This window comes from Suricata suricatta, chromosome 7, assembly GCF_006229205.1.
Source record: "Suricata suricatta isolate VVHF042 chromosome 7, meerkat_22Aug2017_6uvM2_HiC, whole genome shotgun sequence".
NCBI classification, from domain to species: domain Eukaryota; kingdom Metazoa; phylum Chordata; class Mammalia; order Carnivora; family Herpestidae; genus Suricata; species Suricata suricatta.
The window spans coordinates 130,187,771-130,203,499 of record NC_043706.1 but is presented as its reverse complement, the minus strand read 5'-3'; the positions used below and the strand labels follow the sequence as shown (position 1 = coordinate 130,203,499).

At 46.4% G+C, this 15,729-nt stretch overlaps 1 protein-coding gene across 2 annotated transcripts in view; it reads right to left on the bottom strand.

Moving 5' to 3' along the window:
* The window catches only part of MTHFD1L (methylenetetrahydrofolate dehydrogenase (NADP+ dependent) 1 like), a 174,159-nt gene that overhangs the window by 123,700 nt on the left and 34,730 nt on the right, over positions 1-15,729 (bottom strand). For both annotated transcript variants that reach the window (XM_029945150.1, XM_029945151.1), the window contains exons 11-15: positions 12,256-12,392; positions 10,541-10,587; positions 5,597-5,704; positions 4,670-4,744; positions 2,915-3,017 (exon numbers count right to left, since the gene is read on the bottom strand). In XM_029945150.1, coding sequence (XP_029801010.1) covers positions 2,915-3,017; positions 4,670-4,744; positions 5,597-5,704; positions 10,541-10,587; positions 12,256-12,392 — 470 coding nt within the window. The remainder of the gene's footprint in view (positions 1-2,914; positions 3,018-4,669; positions 4,745-5,596; positions 5,705-10,540; positions 10,588-12,255; positions 12,393-15,729) is intronic.

Genomic DNA, 15,729 nt, shown 5'->3' with positions numbered 1-15,729 from the left:
TCAAGTTTCTGAAGGGGTTAAAACACTGACCCCACCACCTGCCCCAGCAAGTGCACTCTTAGGTGTTCGAGCAAGAGCACCGGAAGCTAGGACCCTGAACACATATCTGCGCCCTTACACTCGCTATGGCACATAAGAAACGTGAAGATTAAACACCGATGCACAAGACAGAGACCAGAAAGGAACCCTAAGTGAGGATACAGAATTCCTGGCCTCTAAATAATAGACCTAAAGGTGGAACGAGGAACCATTTATTCACTCCCGGAATATTTACTCAGGGCCAAGTTCGTGCGTGGTGCCAGGCTAGCTGTACAGGGATGCAAAGATGAACAAGACCTCGCTCTCTGATGGGGGGACCGGGGGCTTTTATGGGCCCAGGGGAGAAGAGGAGGGTACCAGTGAGTGTGGGTCTGTATGGTCCCTTTAGGCCGACCGCACCTGTAACTTACTGCAGAGCCAATAGTGGCTCCCGTTCTGGGGGGTACAAGGTGCTCCATCAGGGGCGGGGCCACCATCTGACCTTTGGTGGGACAACTGTCTGGATTCAGGTTGTTGGGACAGTGTTGGGAACCAATGACTTGACGTTGCTTCACTGAGGATGACTGAGGTGTGCAGGACCTCGGTCTGATGGCCAGGAGATGGGCGAACCAAGGAGACAGGGCAGAAGGGAAGACTGCAGGCCCGGGTGGGGTTGGCACGGGGGCGGGCGGGGGCGTGCAATGCTCAGAGGCGGGGCTCCCACTACTCTAGGAATCACAAAATGGCTCAATGCCTACTGCTTCTTGTTTATGTTAATTGTTTCTGGAACAGTCTGTTGGCTCTGGTCCCAAGCTGTTGCCAGGCAATGAGGCCTGTAAGCTTCTGGTGTGAGGCACACGATGAAAGAACTACCACTTGGCATTCCTTACACCAAGCGCAAAGGGAAGGGCTGGTCATGAAATCTGCGACACTCATGTAGTCTATGAAGAGAGTGGTCCCTGATGGTCCCTGATGGTCCCTCTCTAATTCTCAAATCATATGAAGACCTAAGCTCATATGATTACACTATTTCTAGGTCAAATCCCATATTGCCTTTAAAAAAAGACCCGATAGTAAATGTCCACAATTCATTTGATGAAGAGTTCCAGTTTTTATAGTAATTCATGAGAATGAGAGCCAAACTACTTAGCAAATGTCATTCTAAACTCCTTTGACCCAGGTCGACATCTATATCAATAACATTTTCTTCACTTTAGGCCACAAATAATAGAATTCTAGTATTTATCTGGAATAATTTTTTAAAGTTGTCACTTCCATTATTCAAAAAAAAGTTAGCAGGCTTCCCAATAAAATACTGATAATATTTATATCCATTATTAAAACTGCTGTTTGTCTGTTAAATAATAAATTATGGCTCATTTATAGAGGAATATTCGAGGTCCATTTAAAATTACCATGACAACAAAGAGCTAACTAAATGGAAGATGCTACTTACGATATAAATTAAGCTGGTGGGAGGGGCCCCTGGGTGGCTCAGGTGGTCAAGTGTCTGACTCTTGGTTTCGGCTCAGGTCATGACCTCATGACTCGTGAGATCAAGCCCCAAGTAGGGCTCCATAGTGACAGTACGAACCCTGCTTGGGGTTCTCTCTCTCCCTCTCTCTCTGCCTCTCTACCCCGCCCCCCACATGCATGAACATTCTCTCTCTCGAAATAAATAAACTTCAAAATAAATAAATGAAGATGGCAGGATCTAAAAATCTATACACCTAAGTTATAGTTAGAGTTATATATAAAATCCAGATGCACACACACAAAAAATACTATTTTTACGAGTATAGCAAGACATTTCTTATTCTTTCTAGACACCACCTCCAAAATCTTGATAACGTTACTGCTCTTACTAATAAATTCTTTTGAGTTTCCAAAATGATGTTACTCTCCTTCAATCTGGGAGACAAAGACACAGAAAACACCTCATACAACTCTTCCCACAGTGGCATCTACTGATTACTGTAGGGTTTGCAAAGCACTCTTACGTTGCAGTGTGCCGTGCAAGGCAGACACCGGTAATTACTACTCGGTTTTACAGAGGAGAAAACCGAGGAAGCCATTTGCTAATAGCTCATGGATGGCGGAGCCAAGAACTCAGTTTCTGTTCCTTTTCTCTCTACTCCACAGTCTGTGGGAAAACACTAAATTCTCAATGAACTGGCTGAAGGGATTCCCAGAAGGGAAGCTTCCTGAAGGGGGGACCCGGGCTGTGTCTGGAAGGGGCTAGGCAGGGAGGAGGCGTGGGGCCAGACGTGCAAGGACAGGCCGAAGGACGGGGCTGTCTGGAAGGCAGACAGGGAGCAGAAGCATATTCGGCCACACTGTGACGGGGCTTCAGGCCAAGCTGTGTAGTGACAACTGTGCCCCACCCAGGATTTCATCACACCCCAAGGCAGCTTCTGAGCAACGAAGGGACAGAATGACGTCTCTCTACTAGGAACCTACTAAATTGGGAGAAAGAAGTTGACGCAAGAACATTTATTAAAGGGCACCTGCAACCAATCAGGCATGCGGTGAACACGGCCAGAAGTGGGAGGAAATGAGGAAAGTGAGCGGGCAGGTCTGAGATGAACAAACAGCAGGATCAGGAATACGGACCAGCTAACCCCTGGAGACACCTTGGGGATCATCTGCTGCTATCGGTAATTTTCCTTGGAAAAGTGTTAGCGGGAGTGGATGGGAGAGAGCCAGTCATGACTTTTCCTCCTGAACAGGAGGCGAGGCTGAGGATGGGAAAATAACCGTGCTTGACACCACCAGTGGGCTTCCGGAACACGAGCTGGGAGCACAGGGGAGGGCCTGAATCCACTGCTCGTGGAAGTGGCCGAAGCGCTTCTGTGGGAGCAAACGGTGCCCCCCCCAACCCCGAGACGGCACGAACCTCTCTGCCACGTGATGGTGGAGGGGTCGATGTTGAGACGGGCGAATTTACTTATTTCCTCTTCTGTCAGCGTGCTTGGATCTGTCTTATTTATTCCCAGTTTCTAGTGACAAAGAGGAAAAAACGTGACCAATTTTAGAAGGATCAGAAGGCAAAAGGTAGGGGCACCTGGGTCGCTCAGTCAATCAAGCGTCCAGCACTAGATTTTAGCTCAGGTTATGATCTCACGGTTCATGAGATCGAGCCCCGCATCAGGCTCTGCACTGGCAGTGCGTGGAGCCTACTTAGGGTTCTCTCCCTCTCTCTCTCTTCCTCTCTCTTCCCCCCTCTCTCTGCCCTTCCCCAGCTCTCTCTCTAAGTACATTTTAAAAAGGCAAAATGTCACCAAAACCATCACTTTTATTTTATTTTCTCGATGCCTAGAAAGTCTTTTTTATAATTACACTGAACTTTGAGTAACTTATTGGTTAGGCCAACTCATAAATGAACACCCAGCCCCAAGTATCACTGAAATGGAGGACACTGATATTTGTGATATACCCTAAACGGACATGATTATACGGCATGGTTGCTAGCACACAAGGAACACTACTCGCTGCTGTCTAGCCCGGAGACTCGGAGCTGTCCTACGTGGCCACGTGTGCGGTGCTTTGAAGGGACATAAACTGCTGTCCACGTAACTCACGTTGCAGTTTATGAGCTCTTCTTTCAAACACAAATACCAATAACTCAAGTTAATGCCTATATTTTTAAAACAAGTTATTTTATAACTTGTAGTGCATCTATTTCTATAAAAGAAATATTCTAGGAAGCTTTACAACGAAGTCTAAGAAAATAATCTGAAAACACAAATACCAGGAAAAACGTTATAGTGTTGGAGCGGCTGGTGTTACTATATTATACGGTATTCTCAACAAACCAAACTTGGTTCAGGAAGGCGCAAGGCGGGGGGTGAATTTTTAAACTCAAAGATTACCAACCAGTGCCTGGGACTTACACCATGCCAGTTAGCTTGCAGCCTCTGAAAAGAGCCAGGGGGAATCCGAGGGATTCCCAGCACGGCGGCCAACAGCACTAGGAAATGATCATGTGGATCAGAATAAAGATCGCGCCCATTTGTACAACTTTAGCATCTTGGGGCAACAAAACCAGATATAGATACATTTTCAGAGGCCAGAACTTATTTCCTAGAAATTCAAGAAAATAAGAGAAGGACTCTTGGAAATTTGGTCTGCCAGTTGACGAGGGTGCTCCAAAGCTGCAAAGCAGCCCTCTCAGTTTATAGCTGAAGGAACAGAGGCCTTGAAAGGGGAACTAATCTGGGGCGCCTGGGTGGCTCAGTCAGTTAAGTGTCCGGCTTCAGCTCAGGTCATGATCTCACGGTTTGTGGGTTTGAGCCCCGCGTTGGGCTCTGTGGCGACAACTAGCTCAGAGCCTGGAGCCTGCTTCAGATTCTGTGTCTCCCTCTCTCTCTGATCCTCCCCTGCTCACACTGTCTCTCTGTGTCTCTCAAAAATAAATTTAAAAAAAAGGGGGGGGGACTAATCTGTCCACTTGCTCTTTGGTGTAGCCGTGTCTCAGGCTTTTCTTTCTGTTCTCTCTCTGTTCTATCATTGTTCTGTCTCTAGAGTTTAAGGCCCCAGAGAGCATCTGAAAACCCAAATCGAGTCAAGTTCAAAAGGGCTGGCTTTGACTAATTTTCTGATTTGTTTCTAGGACGTTTTCTTGTTAAAGAGCCACAAACTGGAAACTTACTTTCAGCCGAGCAAGTTGAATGCTTGAAAACTCTCGAACGCCATTGACTAAAGGAACGAGTCGATTATACAGTGCCTGAAAACACAAAACAAAAATAAAGACCCACAAAAGTTTAAGGGCCAACTTGGATAATTCATAGGATATGACAAAGCTCATTACGTTTATAACCAAAATGTTTAGATTAGAGACCTTATTAAAATTCTTGGCTAATATAAACAATGTAGCCTTAACTCCTATCACTTCAATGACTCTGACTAGATGTGAAATAATGCTCATTGCAAAAACATTGCATAAATATGCAATCTCTACAGCCTTACAACCCTCAAGCTAATATGTGTCTGTATTTGGCTTCAAAAACTCACAAGGGAGTTACTTTAATTGGAGGAAGTCAGGATCCTTGTAAACTTGCCAGGAAGTCACACGTTTATCCATGTCCGATGCCCATGAGGACTTAGCACCTAGTAATCTATCACCGTCAGTGTGTGTCTACCTCTGCCGCATACACCTGAGCCCCAACAAGGAGGTCTAATGACTTCCACAGCACACATGGAATAGCCGCCTGAAACAGCACAGTCTTAAATAATATGCTTCCAGTCCCCTTAGTACAGACCAGAGATTGGGCCTTTGGACAGAATGATGAGAACCGATCTACCAGTTACCTTCAAAACTGAAGTCCCGTCCCAAAGAGCATCTGCCTTAAAATGACAGCTAACAGTATTCACCCAGCAACTTGGCAGTGGTCACAAACTCATTTGAGAATCTGACCAAAGTAGGGAGCCTCAGCCCAAGACATAAGGATATATAGAATTCACAAAATTTAAGACAATTTCAATGTACAGATTCCACACAGGTGTCCCAGGAACTCCTCAAGAATCCACAACTCCCAGGAAAAGACGCCCCAAAAGGCCAATAAGAAGATGTTCTCACTTTATCTGTTTGAGTGTTTTCATGCAAAATCCTGGTGTCAATCGCAGCGGCCAGTAGGTTATTGGCAGCGGTGATGGCGTGGATGTCTCCAGTCAAGTGCAAGTTGAACTATAAAAGAAATGGAAACATCTTTCTACCTGTCTCAGACAAGCATGGCAGTTTTCAAGGACTTCTGAATAAATAAAATATTGCACTAATTACATACCCCTATAATAAGTGAAGCCTGTAAAACAACTTATATCCAAAACATCAGTGTCTAGGGCACCTTGGGTGACTGGGTCCATTGAGCGTTCGACTCTACCTCAGGTCATGAACTCACAGTTTGTGAGCTTGAGCCCCGCGTCGGGCTCCCTGCTATCAGCATGGAGCCCGCTTCGGATCCTCTGTCCCTCTCTCTCCGCCCCTCCCCCACTCACACTTTTTCTCTCTCTCTCTCAAAAAAATAAACTTAAAAAAAGGATTCTCTCCCTCTCTCTCTGGCCCTACCCGGCTTGCACTCACTCTCTTCCTCTCAGAAAAATATATAAACATTTAAAAAGGAAAGAATACATGTGAATAGGGGTCTTTTTAAATATTAGTTGCTGATAAGCCATATAATCCCAGCAGTGTGGTTACTGGATGAAAGGACCTTGATAATACCGTTAAAGTGCTTTTTAAAAAAGTTGAAATCCCACCCCCAAAACACCAACTAATCAGTTAAAAATCTCACTTTATGACATAAAATAAATGATCACCAGAAAATGTGCAACATTACATACATATATATGTTATTAAAATGTTATTTTTATTATGGAGATGATAACAGTTTACACTTTAGCATTTGAACGTATGTTAACATTACTAGCAGTTTTACATCATTAAACTGTTTTAAAAATATAGTTAATGCGGGGACGCCTGGGTGGCTCAGTCAGTTGGGTGTCTGACTTTGGCCCAGGTCATGATATCACAGGCCATGGGTCTGAACCCCGCGTCGGGCTCTGTGCTGACAGTCCAGTGCCTGGAGCCTGCTTCAGATTCTGTGTCTTCCTCTCTCTCTGCCCCTCCCCTGCTCATGCTCTATTTCTGTCCCTCTCTCAAAAAAAATGAACATTAAAAATTTTTTTAAAAATATAGTTAATGTGACAGCCTATTGTTAGACATTTAAGATCCCCCCCAATGTTTTTAGTGCTATAGCTGTGTGAAAATAGTTTTAAAATAAAATCTTTGCTAAGAGTTTTTGCTTGAAATAAACTAAGTATGGATTTATTTTGTCCAAAAGGTATACTGTTTATTTTTTTAAATAATAGTTTATTGTCAAATTGGTTTCCATACAACACCCAGTGCTCTTCCCCACAAGTGCCCTCCTCCATGATCACCCACTACCCCCGCCTCCAGCCCTCAGTTCATTTTCAGTATTCAATAGTCTTTCATGATTTGTGTTTCTCGCTTTCCCCAACTCTCTTTCCCCCTTACCCTCCCTATGGTCCTCCATTAGGTCTCTCCTGTTAGACCTATGAGTGCAAACATATGGTATCTGTCCTTCTCTGCCTGACTTATTTCGCTTAGCATAACACCTTCAAGGTCCATCTACTTTCCTACAAATGGCCAGATTTCATTCTTTCTCATTGCCACGTAATACTCCATTGTATATATAAACCACATCTTCTTGATCCATCAGGTGATGGACATTTAGGCTCTTTCCATGCTTTGGCTATTGTTGACAATGCTACTATGAACATTGGGGTACATGTGCCCCTAAGCATCAGCACTTCTGTACCCCTTGGGTAAATCCCTAGCAGTGCTATTGCTGGGTCATAAGAAAGTTCTATGGATAGTTATTTGAGGAACCTCCACACTGTTTTCCAGAGCGGCTGCACCAGTTTACATTCCCACCAACAGTGTAGGAGGGTGCCCGTCTCTCCACATCCCTCACCAGCATCTGTAGTCTCTTGATTTGTTCATTTGATACCGTTTATTTTTGAGAGAGACAGAGCATGAGCAAGGGAGGGGCAGAGAGACTGGGAGACAGACTCCAAAGCAGGCTCCAGGCTCTGAGCTGTCAGCATAGAGCCCAACTCAGGGCTCAAACCCACAAACTGTGAGATCATGACCTGAGCCGAAGTCAGATGCTTAACCTACTGAGCCACCCAGGTGCCCCGGAAGGCACTTCATACATATTTTTACCTCCCCTCCAGGAAAGTTTTACCAACATCTGCTTCCCAGTAATATATAAAAGTGTACTTCAATCTCTCACTACTAAAATTTAGTATTATTACTATTTTAAAAAATCCAGCTCTGTCAATTTGACAAGTAAAATAATTGGTAGTAGTTTTAGTGTAGATTAATTTTATTATTAGAGAAAATAAACAATCAGTGGTTAGTTAACAGCCCTCTTGTGATGTTTGTACTGAATCCTCTCCCCGTGTAAGGTGGGCTCATGTCCTTCCTGAGGCCTCTTGGGTGTCCACAGGGGTGTCCCGAGGCTCGACAGGCCTCTCTTCTTTTTCTAACCACCCATCTCTTCACCACGACAGTTGCAGCCTCATGGCCATCACTGCCTCCATCATCTGCTTCAATCCATGTCTGCGGAGTCACTCAGCCCACTGTCCTGGATGTGCTCCCCTTCGCTCACACCCACATCTAATCCTGCACACTCAGCAAACACACCTTACATCACTGCCATCCGTTCCCCATCCTCACGGCCGCCTCCCTGGCCCACGCCACCATCTCCCCCTGGGCCTGCTGACTGGCCTCCTGGCATCCACTCTGGACTCCTAGCAGTGTATTCGCTGCACAGAAGCCAGAGTGATTTTCATGAAACCCAATTACATCCCGGTAGAACCTTGTCAAAAGCTCTTAAATGGCGGACCATGAGATGCAAACAAGATCTAGGTTCTGGGCCATGAAATCCAAAGCCTGAAAGAGCTGGCCCATGCCCCATTTCTACATTTCACTTCCTCCATCCCCACTGCCCCCCTGACAACATGCTGGTGGCCTCTGGTTCCCTGAAGACCCCTTCCTGCCTCAGCACTGTCCCCAGAGCAGGTCCCACTCTACCCTCCAACCCCCCATTCTGCACAACCCTGGCTCCTTCTCACCCTTCAAGACTCCATATTTCCACTATCCTTTCTTCAACCCATCTGAAACGCATTCAAACATTTCCCCATGATTATTAAGTTTCTGTCAGTATGAGTTGTCTCCTCATGTACTCAGTCAACAAACGTGGTCTGAGGGTCGGTCATTGTGCTCAGAGCCGGGGATAGAGAGATGAAGGAGATACAGAAGGTCTTCGAATTCAAGGAACAAACTGCCTAATTGTTTTTGGCCTGCTTAACGATCATAAGGCCGTTAGAGCCATCATATGCCTGAAGGTCGCCCCAAGTCTGAGCCGTGCAGCTGATGCCACATGACAGCAGGACACCGGTGCCCTTTGAGTATTTGCGCAGAAATTCCTGAGCCATTCCCCTGGGCATGTTCCTTGTTCCCCACCCCCAACCTGGCCTCCTGGCTCCCGTTCTTCCTGGCTTGTGAGTATTCCTCAACCCCCTTCAGATGGGAGGCTTGGGGCTATTTTTTCAGCAATGCCTTACACCATTCTCTCTCAGCCCACCCCCAGTTCTTGGAACAGTGTCCATATTTTCCCTTTTACTTTCCTGACCCTTCGGCCTCTGCAGGCAAACACCCTTCCTAATTAATTCATCGAAATCGACAAACATTTCCTAGCGAGCCCCTACTGTGCGTGGCACACAGTGCTGAGTGTGGGGGGTCTCCGGCCTCTAAATTAGCACAGCCAACTGAACCGGAGGAGAGAGACAGCATGAAGGGATCTGAGGGGTGGAACAGAACCTAGAGATGGGCAGGCTGGGCAGGGAGGGCAGAAGCGGACAGCAAGAATGCTGGAGGCTTGGAATCCAAAGCCGCAGGGAGTCTGATGGGGTGGGTGAGAGGGAGGCCAACCTGTGGGGACACGAGACAGCGAGGCTGGAAAGGATGATAGGAGCAGCACCGAGGGTCTGCAGGGCCCCACTGCACAGAGTGTGACAGATTAAGAACTGAAATACACTGCACTGGAGGAGCACCTGGGTGGCTCAGTCGGTTAAGCGTCCGGCTTCGACTCAGGTCATGATCTCATGGTTCATGGGTTCAAGCCCCGCATTGGGCTCTGTGCTGACAGCTCAGAGCTTGGAGCCTGCTTTGGATTCTGTGTATCCCTCTCTCTCTGACCCTCCCCTGCTCGTGCTGTCTCTCTCTGTCTCTCAAAAATAAATAAAAAAAACATTAAAAACAATTTTTTTTAAATACACTGCACTGGAGAGCTGCACTGGCTCAGGCTTGGGTTTTAGGAAGATGTCTCGGGACCGGAGCTAAGAGGCCCATGCAGAGAGTAGAAGTGATGAAACCCAGTCACGAGCAGACTCAGGGGGCAAGGGGGTGGTGTGGAGTTCTTAGAGAAATAAGAATGGTCACTTTTGGCCTTTTGTGCCCATTTTTCTTTGGAATTACTTGATGTTACAGTCTCCCTTTGCCCAAGGGCGGAGTCCGAGCCCTCCCCTGTGGGCACTGTGACTGATTGTCGATGGGATAAAAGTCTCCACCCTCTTATGCAGAATGGAGCCACGGGGGTTCAGGATTCAGAATTTCTGGCAATTCAGTAAGACAGTGTGATATACCTATAATGTTTTAATGAACCACCCAGAGCAGGGTCTAAGTCTGTACCCATTAGTCAAAATCAATATTTCTTACAGCAAAATATATGAATATTTACATCAAGTGGCATGGACATAAAAAGCTCTTAACCGTCAATGTCGAGTTTTGCCAGGCTAGGTGATGCGAATGTTTTTGGTCTTCAGAATCTTTAGGCCTTTGGACTGAGGATAAAGGACGGTGGGTCTGTGTTTTTGGGGCACAGGAAAAAGGCTGCAGGAAGGACAAACCGACACATGACGTGTTTCGCGGAGATCTTACCTCCTCCATGGGGATGACCTGGGCATACCCGCCGCCCGCGGCTCCTCCTGAAAACAGAGCAGACACCGTCTGAAATCATCCACCACGTACAGCTACGCAGGATGAACCGAGCCCTGGGGACACGCTCCCCCAAACCCAGCAGGAAGACATGCACCCCCTGGGATGAAACACCGGACAGTAAAAAACATTCACTGTCTGTCCAAGCAGAACAAAAGGGGGAAAAGTTCCCACTTCACCCAACTATATAATTTAAGGACTTGCGTTTCTTGGTTAAAAAAAAAAAAAGGAAAAACAATATAGCAAATGTCAAGACAGCAAACATGAGATTATTTATGTTATTAATCTGTTATTAGATCTATGTGGCTTGTGTCACTTAAACTGCACATGCTTTTTTTTTAATGTTTTATTTTATTTTTGAGAGAGACAGCGTGAGCAGGGGCGAGTCAGAGAGAGAGGGAGGCACACAATCCGAAGAAGAAAGGCTCCAGGCTCTGAGCTGGTAGCACAGAGCCTGATGCAGGGCTCGAACCCACAAACTCTTGAGATCATGACCTGAGCTGAAGCCAGATGCTTAATTGACTGAGCTACCCAGGTGCTCCAAACTGCACATGCTTTAAAAATAAAATAAACCTTGTTCAAAAAATCCACCGGTGAACTTGGATGAACACATTATGAAATGTGGTCAAGCGATTTTAGATAATAGTACATAAAATTCGTTAGGCCAACTGTCCCTCAAAATAGTAACATTAAAACAATGGTGGTGCCTTCCATATCCGTGTCATCTTACAGTGCACCCCATTTTTTATATGCTGTCTCATTTGGTCCTCAGGACAACTCAGCAAACCTAGTACTATAAAACATTTTGCCCTTTCACAGGTGTGGCCCAGAGAGGTTAGAAATGGCTGAAGGTCACACAGCAGCAAAAGACACAGCCACGAATAAAACCGCAGCCTTCCTAATACACATTTCGTGTTCATTCCACTACAGAATGGATGACATCTATGAATTATCAGTACTTAATGAGTTAGGAGTTATTAACATCTGTGACAGTAACATAAATATAATACTGCTAAAAACCACAAAGTGCCAAGAAGAAATCGTAATTGCAGCAGTAAATGCTATTGTAATGCGAGCTGAAGAATGACCTCATGATAAATCAGTGGAGAAAGAAGAGTGAGTGTGAAGCTTCCAGAAGTCGGCCCAGCACGGCCTGACAGAAATTGCACCACATCTCTGTCCACAGCAGGTCAGGTTCCAGAACTCTCTGCAGGCCCCACAGCAAGTCTCACGAGATGAGGCACCGAGGGCCCAACTGAAAGGGTGTCTAACTGGATGGAAAGAGCTTTCTCTGTGGCAGGGATGGATGATAAAACAGCAACAGGAGTAAGAAAGCACTGATCAGACACAAGGCTTCCGCCCAAGGCTGGAGTCTGGGCCAGGGCCCAGCAGCTGGTCCTTGGAGCCAGAATGATGGGCTTCTAGCGGGGCTCTGCTGAAACCACCCCCCTGCTCCCCCCTGGAGGAGGACCTTCCCAGGGTGGGCCCCGCGTACTGAGTGTGCAGGTGGGGTGTGTGTGGAGCTCAAACATCGGGATGAGGTGTGCCAGTCCCTCTGACAAGTCTTAACGCCCATCTGTTGCTAATGCTCTTTCACAACTTTTCTCCGCCCTCAGTTTTGCCCTGCAAAATTATATACCGGTTGTTAAGTCAAGTACCTTTCACGCCAAAAGTCGGTCCTTGGGAAGGTTGCCTGAGGCACGCGAAGGAATTGATGTTCAGGTGTGCAGTCAGTGCCTGGACGAGCCCGACGGTAACCGTACTTTTCCCTTCCCCGAGAGGGGTGGGTGTGATCCTGGTTTGGAAAAAAAGAGAGAGAGAGAGAGAGAGAGAGAGAGAGAGAGAGAGAGAGAGAGAGGGAGAGAGAGAGAGAGAGAGAAAGGATTTAATAATATTTCCGAGACAGCCTATGTAAAAGGTACCAGAACCAAAGCAGAGCATACTGGTGGAGAACATACCATTCCAAAATTCACTTAAAAATTCCATTTTCAGGGACTTTTACGGTCTACTGGCATCACACAGGCCATGTTTAAGCTAAAACCAAGATACAGACACACCTTTCTTTAAGAGGAGACAAAAAAAGAAAAGTTATTCAGTGGTGATCACATTACTGGCCTCAAGAAATGGCACAGAATTATCCATCCAGTGGTCTAAATAATTAAGCTGATGTCATTTCTTCTTGATGGTTGATCTGGCATTCCTTCTTCGAGGGCCATTGACTGGGGCACAGTGTGGGCACGAGGCCACCTCGACGGTCCATGGCAGCCCATCGGACCTTCCCATCCGTCTTCTTCCAGACATCAGTGCCCAGGGCTCGTCCCCGCCACACTGCAGCACAGTGACAGAGACTCGTTCCCTCTAGGGTAGCCCATTCATTTCCAGATGGCTTGTACTGTTAGAGTTCTCCGTCCTAAAGAAGAGATGTCCACATTCCTAGAGCTCCTGTCTCTTGGGAGTCAGACACTAAGCTTAATCCTTCTCATACAACAGCCCCTCGAACACTGGAAGGAACTGGTCCAACACCCCCCGGCCCACTACGGGGCTCGCAGCTGCTCTGGAGGACCGTGCTGACTACAACACCCTATAAAAGCCAACATTACACATCAGTAATAATCATCACGGCATTAAGTAAGAGGACAGGCGTGTATTACATTCCCAAATAAGGACCCATAAAACTGTTCCTTAGCATACTCTAACCATTGTTACAAGATTTAAAAACTGTCATTTTGGCTTGCAATACGGGTCTCCCAAGAGTTCGATGGTGCAGAGGATGCTCAAGCACAACAAAACTGATAAGAGTTTTCTGACCTATGAAACCCAGTGATGTGACCACAAAGAAATAGAAATTAAGCCCTTAGATATATCATCGTCCCCGATGGCCTCAGACCACCACAGTGAAACAATCAATCATTCTTTCAGCAGAGATTTGTTAAGTACTACTATGTGCCAGACCACGAGATCCTGGGGACACAATAATGACCAAGTTGGACTCCATCACTGCCCCCCCCCCAGAGCTTACGACTGATGGCAGATATGGACAGACTGGCAATTACAATGAAAGTGATAAATACACACGAGAGAAACACAGCAATCGGACTGGGTTATGAGAGCACATTGGCAGGAGGATCTGATTACACTTGGAGCATCGGGGACGTCCTCATACAGGAAGCGACACCTAAGCCAAGACCCGGCAAATGAATACACGTTAGCCAGATGGGACTGAGGGTGGATTGGGGGTAGTTATGTGAGTCTGTGAAGGGAGTCTGGATAGCTCAGTCGGTCAAGTGTCCGACTTTCCCTCAGATCATGATCTCATGTTCATAAGTTTGAGCCCCGCATCGGGTGCTGTGCTGACAGCTAAGAGCCTGGAATGTGCTTTGGATTCTGTGTCTCCCTTTGCCCCTCGCCTGCTCATGTGCCTACGTGTTCTCTCTCTCTCTCTCTCTCTCTCTCTCTCTCTCTCTCTCAAAAATAAATAAACATTAAAAAACTTTAAATGTGTGAGGTTCTGCACTTTTACATTTATTAGGTTAATATTTATCCTCATTGGATCAATGAGGAAACTGAGGCACGAGGAGGTTCAGTAACTTGCCCGAAGCCAGTTAGTGAGCTGTAGAGCTGGAAATCAAAACCAGCCACCTGACGTCGCTAGGCCAATTCTACAGATAGAAACTGTGACTGTTGTTAATCATTAATGAGCAATTTAAAGCCTAGGAATAGGAAAGATCGCACAGTGAGAGTGGACACAGTATGTAGAGGGATAGGATGGGATTGTCTAGAACATGTTGTCTTAAGGAATGGTCAGAAGAAAGCAAAAGGAAACGAAAGGAGCAGTAGGGAGAAATCTCGAGGACGAGGCAGGAGTGTGACAGGGGCTTCTCTGAAGGGAACCAGGAAGGGTCCACAGAATCACAGGCCACAGAGACGCCAGACTCTGGGTGAAATCAGGCTGAGAAGCCATCACTGCACGGAGCAACAGGGTCGCTGGTAGGGAGGAGGTGCACCCCCCCACACACACTTGGTGAAGTATACCTCAACTCCTCGAGCCACGTGACACTTGGTCACCGATAAGGCCCAGTTCCGTGAAAGTGTTTCCGCTTTGAGTCAACTTTCTATTCGCTTAGTGTGACAAGAATAAGGGCAGTTGGCCAGCCACAGGCGTCCCAACCTTCCTGCAGCCTGGAAAAGAAGTGTGGTCTCAAACACAGGGTGGATTAAGTACCGTATTAGCCGTTTACTGTTTGCAAAGGAATCGGGGGTTTACTTCAGTGCGTCCCATGAAGAATTACATTTTCATTCCCAAGGATGTGTTAATATAGTTGCTGGAGATGGCCCAACGCAGACACGCCCAGAGATGACCTCCTCAAAACTTCGGCCAACCATCCAAGTCTTAATTAGAAACACAGGATGGCTTAGTGTTCTGCCAACGACTACAATTCAGGAAAATCAAAAAGCAGGAAGTATTTATTGGGAGCAATAAAAGGAGAGCCACAGTACAAATTGTATTTCACCTCATTCCTACACTTGATCTCAAACTTGGGTTTAATTGTGTTCCCAGTATCTTCAGCTCTGACTCCAAATTATCCAGTCGACTCCAAAAACAATGAGCGCCAACTTAACCGAATTTCTTTGCTTTGTAAGAGCTTAGAGTTGATGGCGAGGGAATGGTGCTTTTTGTCCTTTCTCTTTCTCAACATCTCTCTCTGCTCCCCTCTGGATCCCACAGCATTGATCACGTATGTATCACACCACTTTTCTGAGGGTATTATTTACAAGCGTCCTGCTACAGCTGCCCTGCCTACTGACCCCCAAGCTTGCTGCAGGGAAGGACTGCCATTCTCAATGTGTTTCTGTCACCTGTCCAGGCACAGATGAGCAGAAAACGCTTGACAAAGCAAGGACATCTTTTCTAAGACAAATTTGTTTACGGTCAACAATAGTTCACGATGTATCAAAGTTACTCTGTGACTTCAGATGTGTTGGACGCATCCTAAAAGAAGTTTACCGTTTGCTCCAAGGTCAAAGAGATGGCTTATGTGGAGGGTCGTGGTTCTCAAACTCTGGGGTCTGGAGCAGGATCATGTCACGGGCCATGGGTCTAACCATGAACTCCCAAACTACACGCTCAAGCA